The sequence below is a fragment of the Maylandia zebra genome, linkage group LG3, assembly GCF_041146795.1.
Source record: "Maylandia zebra isolate NMK-2024a linkage group LG3, Mzebra_GT3a, whole genome shotgun sequence".
NCBI lineage: Eukaryota > Metazoa > Chordata > Actinopteri > Cichliformes > Cichlidae > Maylandia > Maylandia zebra.
This window is the reverse complement of record NC_135169.1, coordinates 25,666,703-25,689,751: the sequence shown is the minus strand read 5'-3', so window position 1 is coordinate 25,689,751 and position 23,049 is coordinate 25,666,703. Positions and strand designations below refer to the sequence as shown.

Here is a 23,049-nt window from a genome sequence, read left to right as displayed (position 1 = left end):
GCACAAAAGACTGAACAGCAGCCCCGCTGTTCGAGGTTCAATCCGAACACAAGCGGGCTCTTAAGGGAAGCATCGGCGCGCCGCTTTCCCTCCACACGCCGAGTTTAGAATCCGTCCGAGTTCTTGACGCGAGAATAGGAACAAAATACAGACACAGGGCGGAAAAAAAATAACCGCAGGTACGCGAAACGCGAAGATGCGCACGAAGGGGGCAGGACAGAAACTTCGTCCGATCTCCCACCAAGAAAATCTGCAGGTCCTGCGAAGGTGATCCTAGCAGTCAAAAAGCCATGAAAGCTGAGCGCAGAGGTGTATCATTGGTGTAATTACATGGTTTTTATTTGCAAGTAAAACGGAAACGGCAACCGGGATCATTATTATTAGAGCAGAAGCACTTGTTATAAAGCAGACTCTCTATTTTAGAAACTTTACTCGCTCGCTGAGGGAGCCGGTGGGTCTCTGCAGGTTCTCCTGCAGCGGGGGAAAAATCAGTGCAAGGAACTGGAAGCGTACTTACCGCAGAGTCGGATCGCTGCACCCCGGCGAACAGGACTAGTAGCAGAGTCGCACCGAGCTGTCGCAGGCACTTTGAGTCTTTACTCATCTTTTGGGGAGAATAAAACAAAGATCCGCCTGCGTTAGCACTGTACTTTGGGGCTCTTTATACGCGTGTCATAGCCCTGCTCCCCCCACGCACACTGTGGAAAAGAAATAAAGAAACTCGTTCTTCTTCTCGGCGTGTCGGCGGTTGTTGCGCTTGCAGAGACTCCCAGTGGTCCTGGCTCTGGCACCGTGCGTCTCTGCAGTTCCCTCTCTCTCACTTTTTCTGAACTCGTAAACCTGCCCACCGGATCTACTTTCCACAAGCGGTGCGCAGTGATATCAGGGATGTGCACCTTCCCCAAGACAGATAATTAATTAAAAATAAATCTGGGGTGATTTGCGAAACAAGATCTGGTCGTAAGTGTGAGCCACGAAGGTCCAAATGCCCAAAAGTGTATCGCGTGTTAAAGTATGCTGTAAATAATCATTATGTTTGAACCTCGCGGATGGATATTCTTTCTCCTGACTCCAGACCACCGCTCGAGGCTGTGAGTTTGACTTTAAACCTTTTCTTTTCTTTTCCTTAGGCCCCGGCACGTTACATTCCTGCCACTTTATTACAGGTCACTTTCTCCCAACGAAGGAAAGCTGCTAGTAGAATAGTACAGAATAAAACCTCCGTCCTATAAAAACGTACCTGTTGTCTCGTTTGTCTCGTCTTCCTCTAAATGTGGTGTGAAGCATAAAGACTGTTGCATGAACTTATATGAACACATGCTGCTGAAGTTACTGTGTGATCAAACTGTATGTGCACACACTGGGACTGATAAGCACACATAATCACAGTAAGCAATCATCTCAGCATCCAACCTTTGCAATATTACACTATCTATGTTACAATCACTGGAGTGAAAGAAACCAGAATCAAGACCTGCAGTGGAATAATTTAAAGCTTCACTTTTTGGGAGGATTTTATTGTGAATTTTTAAAGCATCACAGTTGAAGTGATTCTTGCATTTTTGTATGATTTAAAAGTCATCTAATCACAAGTTGGACTTAACATGTTCTCATCTTAAAACATGAAATACGTTGTGTAACTTTCTAAAAACTTTGAAAGCTCTACACTAGTAAGTTTGCTAAAAAATTCTGAAATCAAATTTGATGAAGTACCTTAGTAATATTATAGTGCAAGGTTATAACTGTAGTGCTACCGGGTTTATGGTTAGGATTGAAATTGGGACTGTAGCAAATAAACATGTGAATAAAAACTATATAGCAAGTCCAAAACTGAAGAGAACCTAATTAGGATCCACAGCTAAACAAGCTGCAGAAAAGTCTATGCCAGAAACACAAGACACAAAAATTTAAGATAATGCACTGTAATAAAGGATTTTATAGCCCCTCTAGGGAGAACACGGTGTTGCAAAGCTTAAAGAGTACTCTGCTTAATTCAAGAAGTTTTATGCATTAGCAGAGATCAGGGCAAAGTACACGTGATCCCTAACACTGATCTGCGGTTAAAGTTTTTAAATGTATCATAAGGAGGGTGTTTGGGTGAATGGTATGAAAACACAGTTATGAATTTTAAGATCCATCATGTTGATTCTTTGGGGACTAATTTTGCATCAAGTGTCCTAAGGTCATTTTAAACTTCAGTAACCACCTGAGCGCTAACAACGGTGGGGTTTTGTTTTTATGTGGAATAAAAGTCTTTGTAGTCTCTGAAAGAACTTCTGTATGTTGTTGCTTTTTCACTGATTAAAACCTGGACTGCAGACTTGCTTTACACCGCTGTGCCTCCTTTGCTGGTCCGAACCGTACTTGGTATGTGGGGGTACCTCGGTGGCAGTTAGAGGCATGGAGGCATGTGCTGGCCCCTCCTCTTCGCTGAGGCTGCTGAGTTGAAGCGCACCAGTACGAAGTGCGCAGCAGCGACTGCACCGCTGAAACTTGGGTGAGTTGGACAAGCTCTGATTTTTATGAAAGAAATCGCCAACAAAACGTGTGATTTCAACGCTGGCTGGCTGTTAATGCTTGGAGCTTTATGTGTTAAAATCGGGGTCAGTAGGACTGCTTCTCTCCCTCTCTCTCTGTCTCCGGGTAGATGACAGGGGTTTTTTGAAGCCGTCGATGAGCGCGTTTGAAGCGGTGCCTTTTTGGTGAAGATAAGGGGATCGAGCTCTACCTGTGGTCCCCGCCTTCCGCCAGTCGGATCAATATGAAAGTCCTGTAAGGGTTTATTTTTTGATTTCTTTTTAAAACGGCTCTGTAAACGTATTTCTGCAAAGTTAATTTTCGGCTTTGCAGGCTGCCTCTGCCGCTGCTGTACCTGTCGACTAATAAGTTCGGAGGGAAATAACTAAAATACTTATTTTTGTTTTGCAGGATTTGTGTGATCGCGCTGACCTTCGCGGCGAGGTCTGCACTCGGAGTAAGTCCCTTTCGTTTACTGTGCCACTTCCTCAGGTGGAGAGGATCCCCGCTTGGTTTATTTAGCGCAGATGAAACTCTTAAACACCCGATTTAGATGGAGCTGTGTTTCGTGAAAGAGCAGCTGAGCTGTGACCAAAATGGGGAGCTTGGTGTCTCGTTAAAAACAAGTGTGATAGCTGCTTGACTTACAGTGTTACAAAGTTACTGTCATACATCGCCGACACGCAGGTCATCCATGCTGTGCATGGCCTCTGCCTGAGGCATATGGTGATACTTTTATACATTTCTATTATATTTTCTCTAAAAAACTGTATTTATTAAATAGAGTCAGTCTTTCAGTGCTATTTGTTATTGTCATTTAAAGTAAATAACATTTGCATACGAGCTTGTTGCACCGTTTGTGCCAGACACTGCACGGTATGTGGGTCCCTTTTTTAAGCTTTGAGCTGGAGTCCACATTTTTGCATCGAAAAAAAAAACCCAGTTCATATTTGAGTGGGCCCGCTCGCAGTTATTTGCAATTCAAAGCCCGCCCCGCTGATGAATATTAAGAATTAGGAGGATATCAGCCCTGCGTGCCTTTCCAAGCCACACCTTTCTGCTCACTTGATGAGGTTCTGCAGAGGGGATTGAAAATAGTGGAGGGCTTTGGTACTTCAGGCCCACTTTGTTTCTGTTTATTAATCATTTCAGTTGCACTTTATAATAAGGTTCGCAAAATAGGGTGCAATTCCTCTAGAGGAGAATGGAAAATTATATTCAAGATTCAAAGATTCAAAGTGTTTATTGTCACGTGTCACAAGAGAAAAGGCTTTTCTTTGTGCAATGAAATTCTTTCTTTGCTGTCCACCAACAGATGCCGGTTAATGTATACAATAGAAATATAACATATAAATACAAATAGTACAAATAAATAGCTGAAGTGCATTTTATCTGAAACTGCAGTGTGTGTGTGTGTGGGGGGGGGGGGGGGGGGGGGGGTATTTTCTAATCTTTTAACCTTGCCTTTTTACATTTACTTATGCATTAAATTTCTGTGCATCATTAATGCTTTACTATTCAGTTGTCCTCTTATATTAAATATAAAAATGTGATGAGGACAGCTCTCTCTCTTTTCTGCTTACAAGAAAAATTCAACAGCAAAAACTGCAGGCTTTGGGCCCAAGTGATCTTATAACACATCGTTCCACGCCCTGTCAAACATCCATGGTGCACACCTATTTAATGCATAATAAAAGTGTAAAAAAAAACAACCCCCAAGGTTAATCCACTACATGGTATGGCCCGCACCCCTAAAACTACAGCATACCTACAACGTACGATGTAAAGGTTTTTTTGTTACTCTACTAAGTTATGCACTATTTAAAATTTGATTTGTATCTCCTGTAAAATACCTAAAGTTACAAACGTCTTAAAAATACTTCTAGTATAATTATTTTTGTGTTCAGTATTGTGCAGTATTTAGGACTGCATCTCTACTGCGTTCGTTTACTGTTTTAAAATTAGATTATGGTGTGCACTTATCCATACAGTGATGTTTATCTGGTGTGTGGTGGAAATGTTGTGGGGGCTAAAAGTTCAAAGACAGGTGAAGAGCTTATAGACGTCAAAATAGCTGTTTCGTTGTTGTCCTCTTGCTACAGAAAGGAACACATACTGTACCAAACAGGATTAACAGCAAAATAAAACAACACAATGCTGCTTTAAATATCAAGATATGTAAACATTTAACAATCAGTGTATCTCTATGATTTATCAGCAGTTTTACAGATGTGTTTTGCATTTTTGTAACACATGAAGTGATATCAACACAGATAAAAACCATAATAACCTTCCAGTTGCATCATATTGCTTAAACAACTAGATATTAAACATTTAGAACTTCTTATAAATGGAGGAAATGTGGGAAGAAGTGGTATCCTTCATAAGGTGAGATAATTTTCTTATCTCACAGCTGCATAAACCTGTTAAAAACCAGTTGGAAATCCTTAGAAATTCGTTGGTCTAAAGCTGGATACAGGGCTGTATGTCCTACAGGAGTAAATGAGAAGTTGGGGTCTTGCATTCCTTAATTCCATCTTCTTGACATTGGTGGAAAAGCAAACAATCAAATGAACAGAAGTGGAAATGATAGTTTACTCAGGTTCACACCAGTCATCTGTAAAGAAGCTGATTAAGCTGTGAATGAAGCGCCGAAACCATTACAATAAAAATTAGAATAAGAAAGAGCAGCGGCGTTGTTTGATGATGTCAGAGGTCAAAATTGGTCTTTTCTCTGGGGAAGCCATTGAAAATACAGCACATAGTCTCCACAACTGACAAAATATCAGATCATTGTGTAGATATCGCTGGGCAGGAGCATTTAAAAAGTGTTTGACTTTGTCATGCTGGAGAGGATCAGGCTGGCCTCTAAAGGTTTGCTCACTGTCTTTAGTAGAAGGACGAAGTAAAAAAGGAAAAAAGTGCTATAACGCAGTAATTACATGCAGTTTGATCTTGAGCTCTCCCAGCTGAGGGAGTCGCAGGAAATGCCGCTCAGGTTGTGCTTCAGCAAAGACCGACTGACATTAAAGTGATTCAGCGGCAGAAAGCCTCCTGTATCCCAACAGGAATCAGCTGATGGAGCTGCACTGACTTTGAATTGACTCCTCCACCCACTTCCCGCCTCCCTGTTGTTTTGTGTTGTGTATGTGTGTGTGTGTGAGTTGGTGACTGAGTGAGTGACAGATGACTTCATTGGGTGGTCTTGCCTTTCATAACCATGGTAGCTAAGTCTACCGCTGTGGTAGTGCGTGCTAAAGTTTGTTTTGGGATGAATTAAAATATGAAGTTCATTCCTGTCTCTGCACCACTGAGTGCAGGAAGGTGTTTGTCAGGTGATGTCAGCGTCATCAGATAAAAGCAAACACTTGTTTATTTCTCAATGGCACAGAGCGAGAAGATAGCCCAAGTTTAGGGTGAATGCATTACTTGCAGAAGCCCAACTCTTAGTCATTTGGAATCTTATCTGGGCATATGTAGTACTAGTATAAGTTAGCATGTTGTAGTTGTATAATATAGTAGCAGTAGATATTCTGAAAGGAAAAATAACAAGTGCAAAGGATTTGATGCAACACAAGATTCGCATCAAGGTAGAATACAAACAAGGCTACAGCTTCTGTGTGATCCTACTCACCATATAGTGAGTTGGCCATTTTGAAGTGCTGTCCAAACTTTTAGCAAGTGTTGCTTTAACCTATAGTGCACTTAAAGGTGTCGTTAACTTGGTATAGTATTTATGACAAAAGTTCATGTCGGCATTCATTTACTTATCTGACTTATCACTGTGTGTCTGCAATGATAAAACCAACAGTGCCAAGAAAATGAATCCTGTCTGAAATTTTAAATATTTTGCAAATGAAGTCATGAGTGAATTATTTCAGGCACGGCCGATGTTAACCATAATTATGCTTTAGCCACCTAAAGTTAAACTTAAGGGGGATTTTAGCTGTTGTCACACATTCTGACATGTTTTTGAGGCACACTCAGCTCGAGGCTTCAAAAGGACACTTCACTAACCAATGGGTGATTGGTCACGGTGTCTACACCTGTCCGTTATGCTGTCAGTCAAAAGAAGTACGTCTGGTAGCGGCTTGAGTTGTAACATTGGTTTTGGTTTGCTAGCTTATGTAGTTTAAGTAGACTGGTTGGTGTATTTATAAATTATTTTACCACTTAGTGAACACATAGAGAGAGAAGGACCTTCTGTTGGAGCTTCTGCATGGTTTCTGGTTTGTAAGAACTGACGCTACTGTTGGCACAAGGGAAACATCCCACAGGAGTGAGGAAGAATGGTGAGGAGAGGGGAGGCGTTATGATGGGACTGAAAGCAGGGAGTCCAGAAAAACTAGAGCAAGTGATTTGGAAATCATCGAGAAATCAACTCTTTAGATTTCTTTTGACCCAGCTGAGCACATTTGTATGGACCACTGAGTCTCAGCCTGCTGACAGATGAGATGATGAAACTCTTAGGTGTTGTTAAATTTACAATTTTATGTATTTATTCTGGCATAAAGAACATTTTTGACTTTGGTGATCTGAGTCATGCTTGAAAGAAAACGTTTTACTTACTGAAGAATTCTGAGTAAAAGCATTTTTGGGTCGTGAAGTTTTTTTTCTGAATTTTGAGAAAAGTCAGAAGTCTGACTCCTCATTGTTCTTACTGTCCTCCAGAATTTTTATTTAAATTTCAGAATTCTGGACGAAAACTTGAAAATTACAGTGTTTTCTCTCAGAATTACGACTTTTGTTTCTAAATTTTTAACTTAAATCATATTCCGATTCAAACTCAGAATTCAGATTTTTTTTCTCCGAAAAAAGCTCATCATTCTCAAACAAAAACCCAACGCCGACACCCACACACGAAAAATAAAACAACGTTTTTGTCATTTGGTCGAATCCAGTTCCATAGGTTCCAATTTATAATGTCGATAAATTAGGATTTGTTAATAACTTTTGTGAGTTCTGGTTGCAGTTGCAGAAGTATAAGGTTTGTGCTCATGAAATGATCTGGAATAACAGGAAAATGCACTGACTTCTGTCAAATAAACCCAAAGAATCTTTGCCTGCCACTTGACCACTCACTCTTACATCTACGAGTACTCAGTGTCGCCGTATTATTTAGTCTAATCAGATAGTTTGCCCTATTTTATCAGATATTTACTTTCCATATTTCATAATTAATTTTAATCTGATTACCAGCTGATGCAGAAAATAGCCACCTCCTCTACCCTCCCTCCCTCCCCCCTTGAATTCCTGCAGTGCTTGGCAGGACTTGTTTCCCGCTCCCTGCAGGTGCTAGAGTGGAACATTCCAGAGACGCTGAGTGAAGGGACCAATCACTGCTTGATTTGTGGGTTCTAGACCCTACACAACACAACAGTCCTCCCCCCCCACCTCCTTTTTTCTTTCCCTCCTGCCCTCCTCCTCGCCTTTCTTCACCCAATCATTACCCCCCTCCACACCCAGTTTTCCTATCACTTTTTGCCCTCTCTGTTTCCATAAGTCAAGCAATCCATTACCAGTTGATTTGTGGTGTGAATAGTAGTTCCCCACAACCTTTGCCTTTTTTCATTCTTTCTTTAAAAAAAGCTAAAGTGTGATTGATTACTAAAGTAGTGCTCTCCTGTTTAATCATTATTTAGATGCATTTAGGTTGTTCAGTTTATCAAAACAGTTATTATGATAATTGGCGGATAAATTTAGTCAATTTCAAATTAAAAGTATGAAGATTCTTCTGAGTTTTTGGCTCTTGCTCAAATAAAGGAGATACAACATTTTGCTCAGAGAAATGTAAATGGCAATTTTTCACCATTTTCTTATACTTTAGGATCAAGCAATTAATTGATTAATGAGTCATCTGTTTGGGTTAACAGGAGTTATGGCTATATGTTACAGAAACGTCCACACTTTCTTCCCTGATAATTTATTCAGTTAGAAGGTTTTAAAAATGTGCCTTCAGGGCTTAAGCAAGAATTTTTTTGTCGAGTTCAATGTCACGGTGAGGTCATACTGTATAATTCTCACTTTTCAAGGACCTGTTGTATAACCTATGTGAATTATGTAAGAAAGAGGACAGGGTGCAGATTATGACAGATTTTCCTCATACAGTAAATTCTTAAATCAGCCTTATGTCGACAAATCATAATTAAGGGGAACCTGTTAAAAACGTTGCTGTATTTAAGACAGAAAACAAAGATGGTGGCATACAGCCATACTGGGAAAATGTAGTGAAATGAAAGCTGTTCGATCTAATTAAAATGATTTAGGACTTTTCCTCAGGTTGAAATACTTCAGGGGTTGCATATGGGTTTTAGTTTATACGTGCCACAAGTGGCAGTGGGAACGATCGAGACCATAGTGTAGTTTCCTCATGGGAAGAAGGCTTGGGACAGGATGAGATTAGTCAAGTTTATGAAAAAGTTCTGTTGTTGTTTTGAAATGTGATAAAGAGCCACCTGGTCAATCTGGAGCGTGACGTTTGATGTGACCGGGTCGTGCTGCGCTCTCTCAGTTCTCTCAGGCAGACGCCTCTTCTGTCTCTGCTATTTTAACTCTCTCATCTTCTTCATGACGGCCTGCCATTCCTTTTTTTGTTAAATCAGTTTTTACTCACTCGTGCCATTTTTCTGGTTTCTGCTTATGACTTCAAAGCTGGAATCCCCCCCCCCCTCAGGTTTACTTAAAATAGGTAACTAAGTACCTTAGGAACACTAAACCAAACATAGCAGCTTTAATATGTTGTAGAAAAGCCTAGACCATTCCTCTCCCACACCCACTGATAAGACTCTACTACCTGTGTGGTGCTTGCAAGCACTGGTGCATGTTTCCCCATAAAATCATTCACATCCGCTTAGGTCCACTGCAGGTGGGATGAAAGACATCCTGAGCCTTTTTTTTTTTGTTACCGGGAAATACCCTCATCTAATTATGTAAAAGGAAATGCTGGCTTCTCATGATGTTACAGGTACCATGTACACACATTTCTAATCTCATGTGATGGGAGAGCCAAGAGTCAAAAACCAGACAGAGAAGGTCTGAATGAAACTTCACATAAAATAATTGCGCTGAGTGGTAGCAGAGCACAGTGGTAATGTATATGCTGAGAAACTGTCCATTGCATTCTCTACGTCTAAGTTGGTTTACCTTCAGATTACCTTCAGTTATATTGGCCTGATCAAATCAATCAGATGAAAAGCTGTATAATTTATATTTTCAGGTTTGATTGATCTTCTTCATTTGCTTCTCTCATCGCCTTCGCCTTATTATGTTATAATTCAGAAACACTGAACTGGAAAGTTTCTGCCAGGAACTGGTTATGTTGATTCCTAATAATGGCACATAATGAAACAAGAAGCATGTTTCATCTTTGGGGAACTATGTTTGTGTTACTCCTGTACAGAAAATATTATGGAATGGTAAATTATCACGAGACAGTCTATATACAGCCAAATCTCTTGATTTAACTTGTAGATTTTAAGGTTTTAATACGTTCTGTTTCGGCTTCAGTAGTGGTGGTTATGGGCAAATATGCTGGAGACGTTAGCACTGTTCAAACTTCAGGATCTGAACCTATCATTGCTCTGGTTTCTGTAGGTGCAAAAGACCAAGTAATTACCAATAACAGGCAAGCGTGAAGACATCTGCACTAACCGTCTGATGATGGACTTTGAATCAAAGCGGACTTGCTGAGGCAAAAAGTATAATCCAAACGTAATGACATAGTATAATGAGTAAAATGTACTTATACATAAGCGTATAGTCATGTCATTGAGAGTTCAAGAATGAAGGTACAAACCACACTGGACTACAAAGAAGTAATACCTCTCAAGGGTGCAGTAACATTACCCTTGAGTGTACAGGCCCGCTGACAAGCTGTTGTTTCCCTAAAGGTACAATAAGATACTTTATTTTACTTGGAAGTCTACAGTGAGGGACCCAGCATAGATCCACTTGCATCTATGCAGAAAAATAAATGGTTCAGTTGGATGGATTAATTGAAAATTAATAGAAACTTGAGTTGGAAGAAGTTTTTTTTTGCTGGAAATAATGTCAACACTGTCAGACACCAGGTCTTTTTCTTCTTTGAATCCTTATTTAACAGAGATTTTGTAACACTGTTTCTGTTATGCAATCCAGCTAAAAGCCCTGATTGTCATGTTTTTGCATTGATCCATGTTTGATTTCATTGCTGTGAAAGTGAACATTGTGAATATTATGTTTTCTTAAAACAGTTTAAAAGCTATGGTTAGAAGCCATGAAACATCTTTTATTGGGTGCGGATCGTGTTCAGGACAGTTGATAAAGATGATTGAAAGTTTGTCTTTTATGTGTTACAGAAGGTGTGAAGATCGTTATCAGACCTGCAGCTGGGATTTGCCAATATTGAACCCGTTCACTACTGGCGCAAACTGGAACGACTGTGTTTTTGTCTGTCAACTGTTGGTTTTAGCGTCACGGTTGAACTCATGTTATGGCAGTTATGGCAACATTCCCCTCCATTTGCCAATTCTTGGCACAGCTACTTTCACATATCAGGTCTGCCTCATTTTCTTTTGATCAAGCGCATGCTGTCAGGTTGTCCCACGATTGGCCGCGGTAAACTCAGAGGTCAGAGTTCGTCTGAGCACAACAAAGGCAGCGGGGGTTTGTGGCTGCAGCGACAGCTTAACATTCCTCCGCCCACTCTCTCCAGATTTGTTTATTGCACTTTGTCCTTTGGTTTTTTGCCTTTCATGAAAGGAAGATGAGCAAATTCACTGCAGATACAGCTAGAGCATATAGTGATATAAAGAAAAGAAAGGAGTGGGGAAGGAAAGGGGTGTGGGGTGTGTGATGATGTCTTAGCTTGTTTGATGGTATCTTCTTTTATCCTGAAACAACATATTCCCCCACCTATGTTAGTTTGTGGTATTTCATTATTTTTAATAAATTGTGGTTCTCTGGCAGAAATTGGCTGAGTGCCCTCTCCAGTTGATGCCAGACAAGTTGATGTCCCAAGTGGAGGAGTATAAGTATCTGAGGTCTCGTTCATGATTATGGGTAGATTGGCAAACGGATTGGTGCGACTACGACAGTGACGCACCAATCCGAATGCTATACCAATATGCTGAAAAGAGAGCTGAGCATGAAAGTGGAGCTTTCAATTTACCTGCCAGTCTATGTTCCTGTCCATGTCTACGGCCACTAGCTCTGGTGACCAAAAGAACGAGGCTGCAGATAGAAGTGTCTTAAATTAGCTTAATTTGAACGGTTGCTTCAAACAGGAGCACAGGGTAAAGAACCTGGCCATTTGGGAAAGTCTCAGAGTAGAGCTACTACTTGTCCACATGGAAAAGAGCCAGTTGAGGTAGTTTGGGTCCTACCGAGAGGAAACCCTGAGGCAGAATGTCTCTTACGTTGGGCTTGGGAAAACCTCAGTATCCTGATGAATGAGCTGAAGGAGGTGGCTGGGAAGAGGGAGAACTGGACCTCTATTCTTGGAACCCCGACGCTGAATAGTAGCAAACAAAAAAACAACCAAAAAACGATGGATGGATGGATGGATAAAGTGATGGAGGAAAACTAAGAGCTTCATCACCTCGCTTTGTATATCTGAGCCTTTTACTGTCTTAATCTTGTAGTTTCCTCACACCAGTCTTGTCATCCCCCTTCAAGCTAGCATTAGCTTTAAGATTAGCTTGGCAAAACCTCTTCATTTAGCATAAAAAGATAACAGCTAACAGGTAAAATGAATGATTTAGCAGGTAAATGAACCACGCATTTCTTTAAGGAGTCGGAGGAGTCTCCGAGCTAAAAGAGGAGTAAATACTTGATATATCTATTGCAAATAAATGCTAATAATACTCCAAGAATTCAGGATGTGTAAATAGAGGCGACATTGTTAGCATTTTAGCCGTAAGAAGCTTAAATTCCAATTAAAAAAAACTTAGTCTAGCATTTCTTTTTCTAATCTACAACTGCTGTCAGGCTATTTAAAGAATGCTACTCTGTTGACAGCTGTAATATTTAAAGAGCTAAGAGTGAACTAAAATGCATCACAATAGTAGTTTATTTTTTAAATTATGATCAAATCGTGACCAAATGTTCACCCCTGTTGTTAAAAAGAATGACCAACATTAAGACATAATGATCTCATAATGATCTATGAGTTGCTTATAGGCCAAACTATAAGCAACTTTCTATATAAAATCATCATATTAGTGAAGGAAACCCTTAAACCTTGCATGTTGTACTGGTTGACATTTCACCTCTTTATTGTGGACTATACCGCATTTGTATCATAGACATAGCTAAAACTGTGGCCGATACTTTCCACTTTTTTGTTTTGTGGCTTCCTTTTTATTGATTTTACAGTTTTTTTACAGACGCTAGGACACATTTCCCAATACTTAGGTCACTTCTGCAAAACACTTCACACAACCCTCCTAACTGACCGTCAGCTTGGCAAAGCAGTTCATTTCACATTCAAAATGCACTACAACTACCAAAACACTTTATTCAGGTCTCAAATAAACTCATTCTTCCAGAACACTAGCAAAGGTTGACAGCCGACAAACACACTTTGTCACCCACAAAACAAAGACCTAAAAAACACTAACAACATGTAGCATTACACAGTGTTTTCTTGTGTAAAACAAGGACACATCTCTGTTTATAATTTCAATATATGTTACTGGAATGAATCAGACATCATGCAGAATTTGTTAATATTTGTTTATGTATTTTTATTTTTTTGCACTAAGTAATCCCAAAATACAAGAATTTGTATACACACCATCCACTGATACACATACAATAGTAATGCTATTCTACTCCGTCTCCTCCATTTGGCCACAGGTTCTCATCCACATCACATCTTATGTCATCTAGGGCAATACACCTAGGAAAGAATCTTCTGGCTGCCAGAATTGAAGGAGTTGAAAAATTGAAGGAGCAACACCTGTGTAGATGTTCATCTACAATGAGAATAAGCTGTGGCTGGTTAAACTGCATTTTTAGATTTAAAATATGTTTCAATAAAATATTGCTGTTGCATTTTGCTGTCTTTTTAAGTTTTGCATTGTGTTATTGTTTTGGCCATAAGTTTAACAGTTTTGAAAACAGTATGTAAGCACATGCAAAATGTCCTGTCCGTACAAAGATTTTTGGCAGTTGTTGTGTCTGAGTGAGAAGATAATTCATGAAATTTGAGAGATGTAGTCATTGAATGCATTTTGTGCCAAAACAATGATAACTGGGCCTCAGTTTAGCCCACATAGACTTCTGTTGTGCTCACTGTGTGAGGAGTTTTGCAAACGTGACCTAAGTATTGAGAAATGTGTCCTAGCGTCTGTAAAAAACTGTAAAGCAGAAACTATAGCAATTTAACCTCCCATCCTCTGTAGACTTTCAGTTTCCTTTACCTTGATGCTCAGTTTTTCCCCCCACGACACCTTTACTTTGGCATACTGATGCATGCCTGTGCAGGAGAAACACATCTTCTTTTGTTTGTCAGTATACTGTGGTGGTGGTCTGGAAAATGCCCCTGTGGAGACAAGGTGTGTGTGTGTGTGTGTGTGTGTGTGAAGAGAGGCTTTGTCATTACTGCTAATGTTCTTTAATCGACTCATTATTTACCCACTGGAGTCCACAGTAATGCTGCTGTTGTGAGTAGTAATGGTGCAGGTTGCTGGTTTTGTTTAGGGTGATGTATCTGGCTGGCAGCTAATGTAAACTGAACCAAAACAAATGTGTGCACAGCTCTAATATCCTGTTTAACTTTACCTTTAGCAGGTTGGTGTTAACTGCTGGTTTAAAGAGGGAAAGCTCAACTGAAGCAGTCCTGTTTGTCTTTCTTTGCTTTAAGTTAATTTGCCAGCTCAAATGAAGTTTATCAAATTGCTAAAAGGAGGAATTATAAATGCAGACAGCATTTTCAGTCATTGTTTTCTTGTTGTTTTGCAGCTTTTGAAGCGTTTTTATCACAGATGGAGAAAGCAACCCCTTAAAGCAACAAATGTGCGTTTGTGAAGCTGAAATAAATTCTTTATTATAGGAACACAAACATTATGGTAAATAAAAGACACATTTACACTATGACCAGGAAGTTTTTCCCTATAAAATACTCTATTTTTATTCTAAACTTTAGTGTCATATCTCATAAATTCTTCATATTTTTGTTAATTTATTGTGAAGATGCATGAAGTTCATGAATGAAAACAACGTTTTTTCCTTCCAGAATCAATTCCAGAATTTTTCCCTTCCTATCCCTTGTATATTCCTTGGTTACTGTAACTGCGGCGAGGTAAACCTGGCGACAGCCCCACTATGACAGGAACACTATCATTCGCACGTCAGATGTGTCACGCATTGTGTGCTATTACCGCCTCAGACTCAGGCTGTCCCTGTAATTACAAATACTTCCGCTCTTGTTTTTCCACCTCTTTGTCTCACACTCATCCTTCACTCCCTCCTTTGTGCCAGCCAGGTAATCCAGGCATCCAGGTAACCACCTCAGCCCCACCCGCTTCTGCTCCCGCCTTTCTTCTTTTCCTCTACTTCCTATGAATGTCACAACTTTGGTGGACTGCCCCGACCTTTGTCTTTCTTCTTCCTTTTTTTTTAATTTCACCCGTTACGCTTCCCTGTCTCCCTTTCTCTTGGTTCCCTCTTTTGTTATGACTTCACTGGAGGCAGCTTCCAAAGTTAATGATGCCACTGCTTTGCTTTGAGGAAAACACCGCCTGCAGGCAGGGAAGTGCCACAGCTTATTGCTGTATGTCAGTCAGACACTTCAATGAAGGCAGTAACTTGCAGATATAATACTTGTTTTATGGAGCTGACTTCATGTCTGACCACAGTTCCTGCTCTGTCATGTTGCCTGCAGAATAAATTGACTAGTGAACTCACTTTTAGAGATCATGCATTGCTCTCTTTCCCTAGACATGATTTGCTCTCACAGTTCCCTACATTTGTAACTCTGCTAAAACGCTATCTGTGCTTTTCTCTTTGAACTTGCTACATAACAAACATTACTCCCATTTTTGTTTGATGTAGGCCAGGAAAACGAAAGTAAGTGGTTTAATTATAGGATAGATTAACAGTTTATTACCCAGGTCACATGCTTAACTCAAACATGGGAAACAGAACAGAGGCTTGAAATCCAATGAACTTAAGAGTAAGATGCAGAAATTTCAAAATAAAACAGGAAATGACTACATGGAGCATCAACATTATGACAGTTACACTAAGCACACCTTAAAATCACAGCTTAAATCTGTCAGCCACTGCTTTGCGGCAATCAAACAGTGAAATGTATTGTAATTCTTACTTAACTGCATCTGTAATTAATTTTTATGTGTTTTTTTCTATTAAATGTCACATCAATCGGCACTCTGTGGGGTTTAAGGTCCTAGCGTGGTGGTGAAAAGAAGTGAAGGATGGGCTCACTCAGTAACCTTTGTCAACCGGCGGGGTTTTGTGAGCCACCATAAATTAGAAAGACTTCCCAATTTGTCTCTTAGGCCTATCCAGAGGGGGAAATACCACATGACTCAGGTGTAATTTACTGTGCTTTGTAGATGAAAATGAAGTTACCATCCATGCCCGGCAGTTGAACCCAATCAGCACTGTTCATCATCTGTGCAGCAACCCCTCTTTACTTTTTTGCAGCTAAGTGTGGTTTTCTTGAAATATGAGCTATATCAAGTAACTTGTCTTGTAAATTCTTTCAGTTTATCAGTCTTCATCTACTGTCAGCCTTTAACGTTTTCTAGCAACGCATGAAAATTCAGAGACCTCATCATGGTTCAGGTTTTTCATGAGCGTATCTTCTAGAGTTGTTTACAAGCCAGTCTCTGCTGCGGTTGAAGTCCTTGGAGAGGATATTTTCAGGGACTGGGTCACTGCGTTCTCTGGCACGCGCCCCAAAACCTGACCTACTGTCGGCAAGGACTCCGTCTACACTTGCAAACCCCGACCCAGTTTCTCATGTGCTTACTCATACCTGACTGCATGACTGTGAGGAAGTGTAAGACAGCTTTTGGCAGGTGTAAAGCTGAAAGTCGCATGCAACAAAGGACTTAGTTTCTGTTTCTAGTTCAAAGAATTTCTACTGACAACATAAACAAAAATTATAGTGTACTATTGTGACAACATGACTAATAAAATACATTTTATTGCAGTAATAAATAGCCTTAAACCAAACCTAGTTTTGCAAAGCTGCTCCTCGTGTGTCTTTCTTACCTAAAAACATCAATTTATCCATTTAATGAAGATTTTCAGGACTTTCACACAAGTGGGCGCTGACTGGCACTGTTGGCTTTGGCTTCAACCCTGAGTTTTAAACTATTAGCTTTAACTGCACTTATTATGGGGTGATGGGCCTCCGCTAGTCCTCTGGCTCAGTTCCCTGTTACCCGCTATGGCCCCAAACAGTCACTAATGAGGGGAGGTAAGGGGTCGGGGGGAGACAACAGCTGATAACTGTGATCATTTATGATCTCAATTTACATTTGAACATTTTAAAAATATCCCTCGTCTGTGGTGCTGAGGTGGTCGTAAGCTTCCTAAAGCTGGGGTGTGTTTGTCAACACAGCGCAGTTGCCACTCATATTTATTTAGCCGGCTTGTTCCTAAAATAGCAACTCACTCACTGGCCTAGCTTCATCTGCGTGTCCGTGTGTGTGCCCAGTGAAAGGGCGTGAGCGAGGAGTTCATTATTTCTGAGCGGTGAGTGAGAAAGTGAGTGGGCGCATGTGACAGAGGGGACACAAAGACACTATTAACTCGTACAAGTTCTGTTTCTGTTATAAAGGTGTTGCACGTTGGTCTACAAATATGAAACAAATGGCTAAAAATCTGTCGACCATGACTTCATCAGACAGTGAATTAATTTGACTTAAATCAGTCATGATTGACTCTATTACAGTTTTTCTCAAATGCTAAAACACATGTCACAAACGTTACCACCAGGTCCCCCAATGTCCAAACACAACACCCTTCTCTAAAGCTACATAAACACAACCACACCTTCCCACTGCAAAACTCAAACTCCCACACCAAGAGAGCAGCTCGAAGCTGTCAAAACTATAAACACTATACACAGCATTACACACTACAGCAAAACAATTGAAAACACAATGCTCAATTTGTGAGAAGGTTCTTTGTTTCATAACTGCCAATGCATATTTTAGAAACTATACAGTAACGGATCGTCGTAGATCTCTGCAGAGGATTAGGCATTTAGATTTGTGAGTTTCATATGAGTAGTATAAATCTATAGAAAATCCTGCATGTACGTACACTACTGTAACACAACTCAATGCAAAAACAGAATCTATTGCACACAACAGTAATCTTGAAAACATGAACAGGGTGTGAAGTTTTTTTATTTACGTTATTCACACCACACACACACCACAATCACTGTGCGGCATCATGTCGCTGAGCTGTTGCTCGCATCTCGTCCGTAATGATGGTGCGAGGTTGTCTTGCTCTCCCTCCTGGACCTTCTCCTCTCCCATGTTGGCCTTCTCCTCTTCCTCATTGGCCTGCTCCTCTTCTTCCAGGGCCAGCTCTTCTCCCTCCTCTGCATCAGATTCCTCTTCCCCTGACTCTGCCTTCATCCATTGTGTTTGTTTGGAATCTTCAGCATACTGTGCACTCTGAACTTGCTTTTACATGTGGGTACAGCATTAGCAACAAGTGTCTTCAATTTTGAGTCATTGTGTGTAGTGAATGACACCAGGTGTGTTCCCTGTGTTCAAAGATTGGTGACTGTGGCAAGCATTTTGCATCACATGGGCTTTCATTTGAGGATATGAGCAGAGTTGTTTTGCAACATGTGTTTTAGCAAGGAAAAATGTGTTTAGATTTATGAGTACAGAGGGTTGTGTTTTGTGACTTGTGTCTTCATGTGACATGTGTTTATGGTACTGGAATATGGTGGCTACATTTAGTAAATGTGTTTAGACTACTGGTCATTTGGGTTACAGGATTGGCTTTTGTGTTTTAACATTTGAGAAAAACTGTAATTTGCTTCAGCATATTTCCATGAACATATGATTGATATTGATTTGGACAGTTCACAAAGCTTTATCTACTCCCTATATATTTGCATTACTACCATGATCAAAGATTATAGCAAGGAAGGAAGATAACATCACTTCCACTCAGTAGCACACCATACATGCTTCATCTATTAGTTACAGTTTTTGCCCGTTGCCTGAACACATTTTGCAAAACTTTGCTCATTGTGCCAAAACCCTAAACACAAGTAAACATGACACAACACTGGGAAATATACCATTCACATCTGCACCAAATTGAAACTCTACTCTCAAAACCTAAACTCTGCTATCAAAACCTAACATTCCTTTGTCAAAATGTAACTCTGTTGACAAAATGACACATACTTGCATCATATGCAAACACTTACAGAGCAGGGGGAACACACTAGTCTACTTTATATAAAGCACTGCAGTCTTTGATTTCCATTGTTCATTCAGAAGGCATATTGGTACATATTCAGCTCGAAGTCCTTTGACCCTGTCACTGTTCCTCTCAAATGGGACTCTGTAGAGCTGCTTCATGGTGATGCTGTGTTTTCCCAAGATGCGTCTGATGGTGGTGATGCTCACATGGTTTATGTTGTTGAACACTTGCCTGTCTGCAAGTATTTGCTTTCGTAGCTGGTGGAGACGGATGGCATTGTCTGCCCTCACTAGGTCCACAACGGCGAGTTCCTGCTGTTGTGTGAACAGGCGTTGGCGTCCTCCCCCAGAAGGTCTTCGAGTCATTCTAGAGAAATACAACCACATATTGTCATCGGTTTGCTTATTTTTCTTACAGTACTTTACTTTATATACTGTATCATCCACTGTACAACACTGTACTTCAATATAAGTAATCATGGTATGTTTCACAGAAACTACCACTTTGGCTGCAAAAGGAGCATTAGCACCCTGCAGTACGCTGTACACTTGATATGGTGATATACTGTAGAACAGTACTATAAAACCATCTGAGTAGAGTAGAAGGCAGTGAGATGAAGACAGACCTGTTTTCTAGTCGGAATTTTCTTATTACAGATGCCACTGTGAAGCGGCTTAGATGTGGGTGGACTCTCTGCCCAGCTTCCCTCATAGTCAGGCCGTGGTTGATGACATGGTCCACCAAAGTTGCTCTTATATCATCAGAAATATGGGTCCGTGCATGGCCTCTTTGACCTCCTCCTCCTCTTCCTCTTGCTCTCCCTCCATCCATGCTTGCAAAGTTCTTGAAATGGCTAAACTGAGGGCTTTTTGTGGTTGGCTAATTGGTGTTCAGTTTTGCAAGTAAGTGCCTTCAGGTGTATATTTGAGTGGTTGCAATTACCCGATGTGTTTTGTATTTTGGATACATGTGTTTTCCAAATGGCACCCTGAAATTTCATTTTTGAACGAAGTGTCTTATGTATGAAATAGAGTGTAGTATGCAGGACCATGTGTGTTGCATAAAGGAGTAAGTGTGTTGCATAATTGCAACCAGAGTGCAAAGCAGCACTTTTGTTTAAGGTATGGGTACATGTGTTTGAGGTATGGTAACAAAAGCTTCAAGTTGTGTTACTTTAGTCTAAGCATGGGTTTATAGTGTTCAAGCAACGAGCAAAAACTGTAATACACTTTCTGCCTTCCATGATCTCATCGACTCTCCAAGCAGAGCCTGTTTTAAATCTTTCCAGCCGAATTAGCTGTTTGACATCGCTTAAAGGTTTATGACTTGCAGCCTGCCGTTTGAACATAAAGGTCTTGAAGTGATATTGAGGTCGACACACCAGTTCGATAAGCCATACCCGAACCTGCAGGTGCAAACACACTTAAAAGAAATGGTGCCTTTCTTTGTTTCCGTAGGGCAGAAGATGAAGTGATACAAAATTTGACTGACATAAGTCTTCTGATAATTTTACAGGCCTGTAGCAGCATGAGTGTGAGGAGTGAGGTTAGCATGGGGGGGAAAAGCCTGTAAGGACCCAGATTTTACAGCCCGGGCTCGAAAAAACCTTATCGAGTGTAAATTTCAGTCCTTTTGTATACTTGAGGTGAACTGAAGGTTTGCAGATTCCTGTTTCTGTTCACGTCTTTGTCTTCATATTTGTCTTATTCACGACAGGAGCTCTTTCAAACAGTGGCACCAATAATGTACATAGAGTAACCTTCCAGCCTGTGCAAGTGGAATGACGAGGTATTTGAAATATTTTGTACACAGTATAAGCTTATTAGCTGTGTACTTCAAAACAACCTCTGCCTAAGCTAAAAAAGCTCCTCGTGTACACACTGACCTTGTGAACGTGTCCTTGCTCAGCTTGGTTAAGAATGAACTGACGCTTTAAAAAAAAAATCTCAACAATATATTCATTTAGATCATTTAGTAATGTTGCTTGAATCACTGGCTCTCTTCCACAGTGTTTCTTCCTGTTAAAAGGGAGTTTTTCCTTCCCACTGTTGCTTTTTCAACGAGGGTTATTAAACGTTTTATAGACCAAGCAGTGCATCGATTAATTATTGCAGCTCTTGTCTTTTTGAAATTATGACAAGCACATACTTTCCTTAAATAATCGAGGGTGATAAAATGTAACTGAATGACTACCAACAGGTTGGTGTAAGAGAGTCTCACATGTTTTCATTCATCAGTGCATCTCACCAGATAACTTTTAGTCCATTGTGACACACAGCGGGGACAGGTCTGGGCTTGGGACTCGTCAGTCTGTGAGACCTAATAGCTAATGAACCATTGCCATGGGCAACATGCGCATTCCATGTCATCGCCATAGCTACTACCACCCCTCACCCCTCCGTTTCAGCCTATACCTCCCACTCCTGCTGCCCTACAGCCCCTCGAAGAGGTCACACACCTGTCTGCACCTCGTCTTTCTTCTACTTCAACTTCTTCTTCTCTTCTCCCCTCATCTCACATTCTCTCTCCTATATTTTTTTCTTTTTTTTCCCATACTTTGGACAGTTTAACCTGAATAAGAGCGACCAACCAAGGTCTGAATGATGGAACAATAAAAGTAATCCTGTAACTTTTGGAGAGCAGAAGGTTAGAATAAGCACAATATTTTTGCCACAATCACCTGTTTTATACTAGAACATATACATATCCTTACAACTCTCAGTTGAAATACTACTGCTACTATTATTGCCTAAATCTAGCCAAGTAGTTTTTAAACGGAATCATCCAGTGAATGAAACTCCCTAACACTATAGTCAGACAAGGTAAAAGATTTATTGGATACTGCTTCAAAACCAAAATTATTGTGACAGGATAGTAACCAGGTCTGTCACCACTCGCAGTTACCATCTTCAAAGCAACTTTGGTGCGTCAAGATGGCAATAAGGCGGAGTCAGTCTTCTATCAGTTTGTGACTGAATGGACTCAAGTTGGCAATGAGATGCAATGTGTTTATAATGATATGGCAAACTTTGTCAAAAATACCAAATATTTTTGTTGGTCACCACAGCTATTGGGTTTCGGTTTTCAGCAGCAAAAAAATTGAATGCAGTCAGTGGGCAACCACCAGTTTTACCTAGTTGCAAGAAGTTTGCCGTCTTATTTTTATTCTAGTGTGACTGAGCCATTACAGGACATGAAATGTGGTATCCTAGCTGCCAAACCTATAGTCCACCACTATTTGTTCAGCCTCCAAAAGCAACTCAAAAGCAAGCAAAACAAAAGAAACTCATCAATTAAATCTTAATTTAGTTTTAACCGGTGAGAATTTTTGGTTTTATTATAATTTTCAATCAAATTTGATCATGCAGAGACCTGATGTGTACAGATAGAATAGCTCCAACAATATATTAGTGATATCATAAAACAAGTATATTATAAAATGTGTTAAGGATGTTAATACAACATGCTTAAAACTCAGTCAGCTCTCATCTTCAAAGCAACTTTGGTGTATCGTGCCAAAAATGTACTTAAAAAGAGAGGATGACACGTTCACTTTGAGCCTGCTTGGCTTATGGAGTTTCTTCTAGAAGAACAGTGACTCATAGCTATCATTTAAAATTTAACCCCATATATGTAGTCATAGTTAGTGGGAACTCATCCATCTTTTAAAGCTGTCGTGTGCCAGAGGTCTCTCTATTTGTTTAGTCTGAAAGTTGTTTTGTCTCACGAGGATCTCCTTCAAACAGAAAAAACACTTGTAAAATCACACATGAGTCACAAAACCTTTAAGTCACATTCCAGCTGTGTTTGACAGTTTAAGTAAAATAATATATGCAGACTGTCGTGTGACAACAGTTAAAGCTTAAGCCACAGTCCACAGTTAGAGCTTTCATTTTGCATTATTCTCTGCACAGCACAAAAAGGTTTCTGCTGCCACTTAAATCAACTTTATATTTTGCTTGTTGAACTTCCATCTAGTCTGTTTATGTTTTTTCCCGATGTGAGGTGTTGTTGATGTAGATGTAGGTGATAGCAGAATGGAACCACCATTTTGGTTTCATGACCAAAGATATCACCACGATTCCATCAAGTTGGTCGTCTTTTGCCTGGGACAGCCCA

General features: G+C 40.2%; 2 protein-coding genes across 5 annotated transcripts in view; one reads left to right on the top strand and one right to left on the bottom strand.

The window, feature by feature from the left end:
* col4a5 (collagen, type IV, alpha 5 (Alport syndrome)) overlaps nt 1-817 on the bottom strand; it is a 62,791-nt gene extending 61,974 nt beyond the window's left edge. The window contains exon 1 of the mRNA XM_076881529.1: nt 518-817. Coding sequence (XP_076737644.1) covers nt 518-604 — 87 coding nt within the window. The 5' untranslated portion in view covers nt 605-817. The remainder of the gene's footprint in view (nt 1-517) is intronic.
* A 1,580-nt stretch (nt 818-2,397) lies between these two features.
* col4a6 (collagen, type IV, alpha 6) overlaps nt 2,398-23,049 on the top strand; it is a 149,753-nt gene continuing 129,101 nt past the window's right edge. For all 4 annotated transcript variants that reach the window (XM_076881522.1, XM_076881524.1, XM_076881509.1 and 1 more), the window contains exons 1-3: nt 2,398-2,497; nt 2,648-2,772; nt 2,929-2,974. In XM_076881522.1, the coding sequence (XP_076737637.1) occupies nt 2,762-2,772; nt 2,929-2,974 (57 nt within the window). In that variant the 5' untranslated portion in view covers nt 2,398-2,497; nt 2,648-2,761. The remainder of the gene's footprint in view (nt 2,498-2,647; nt 2,773-2,928; nt 2,975-23,049) is intronic.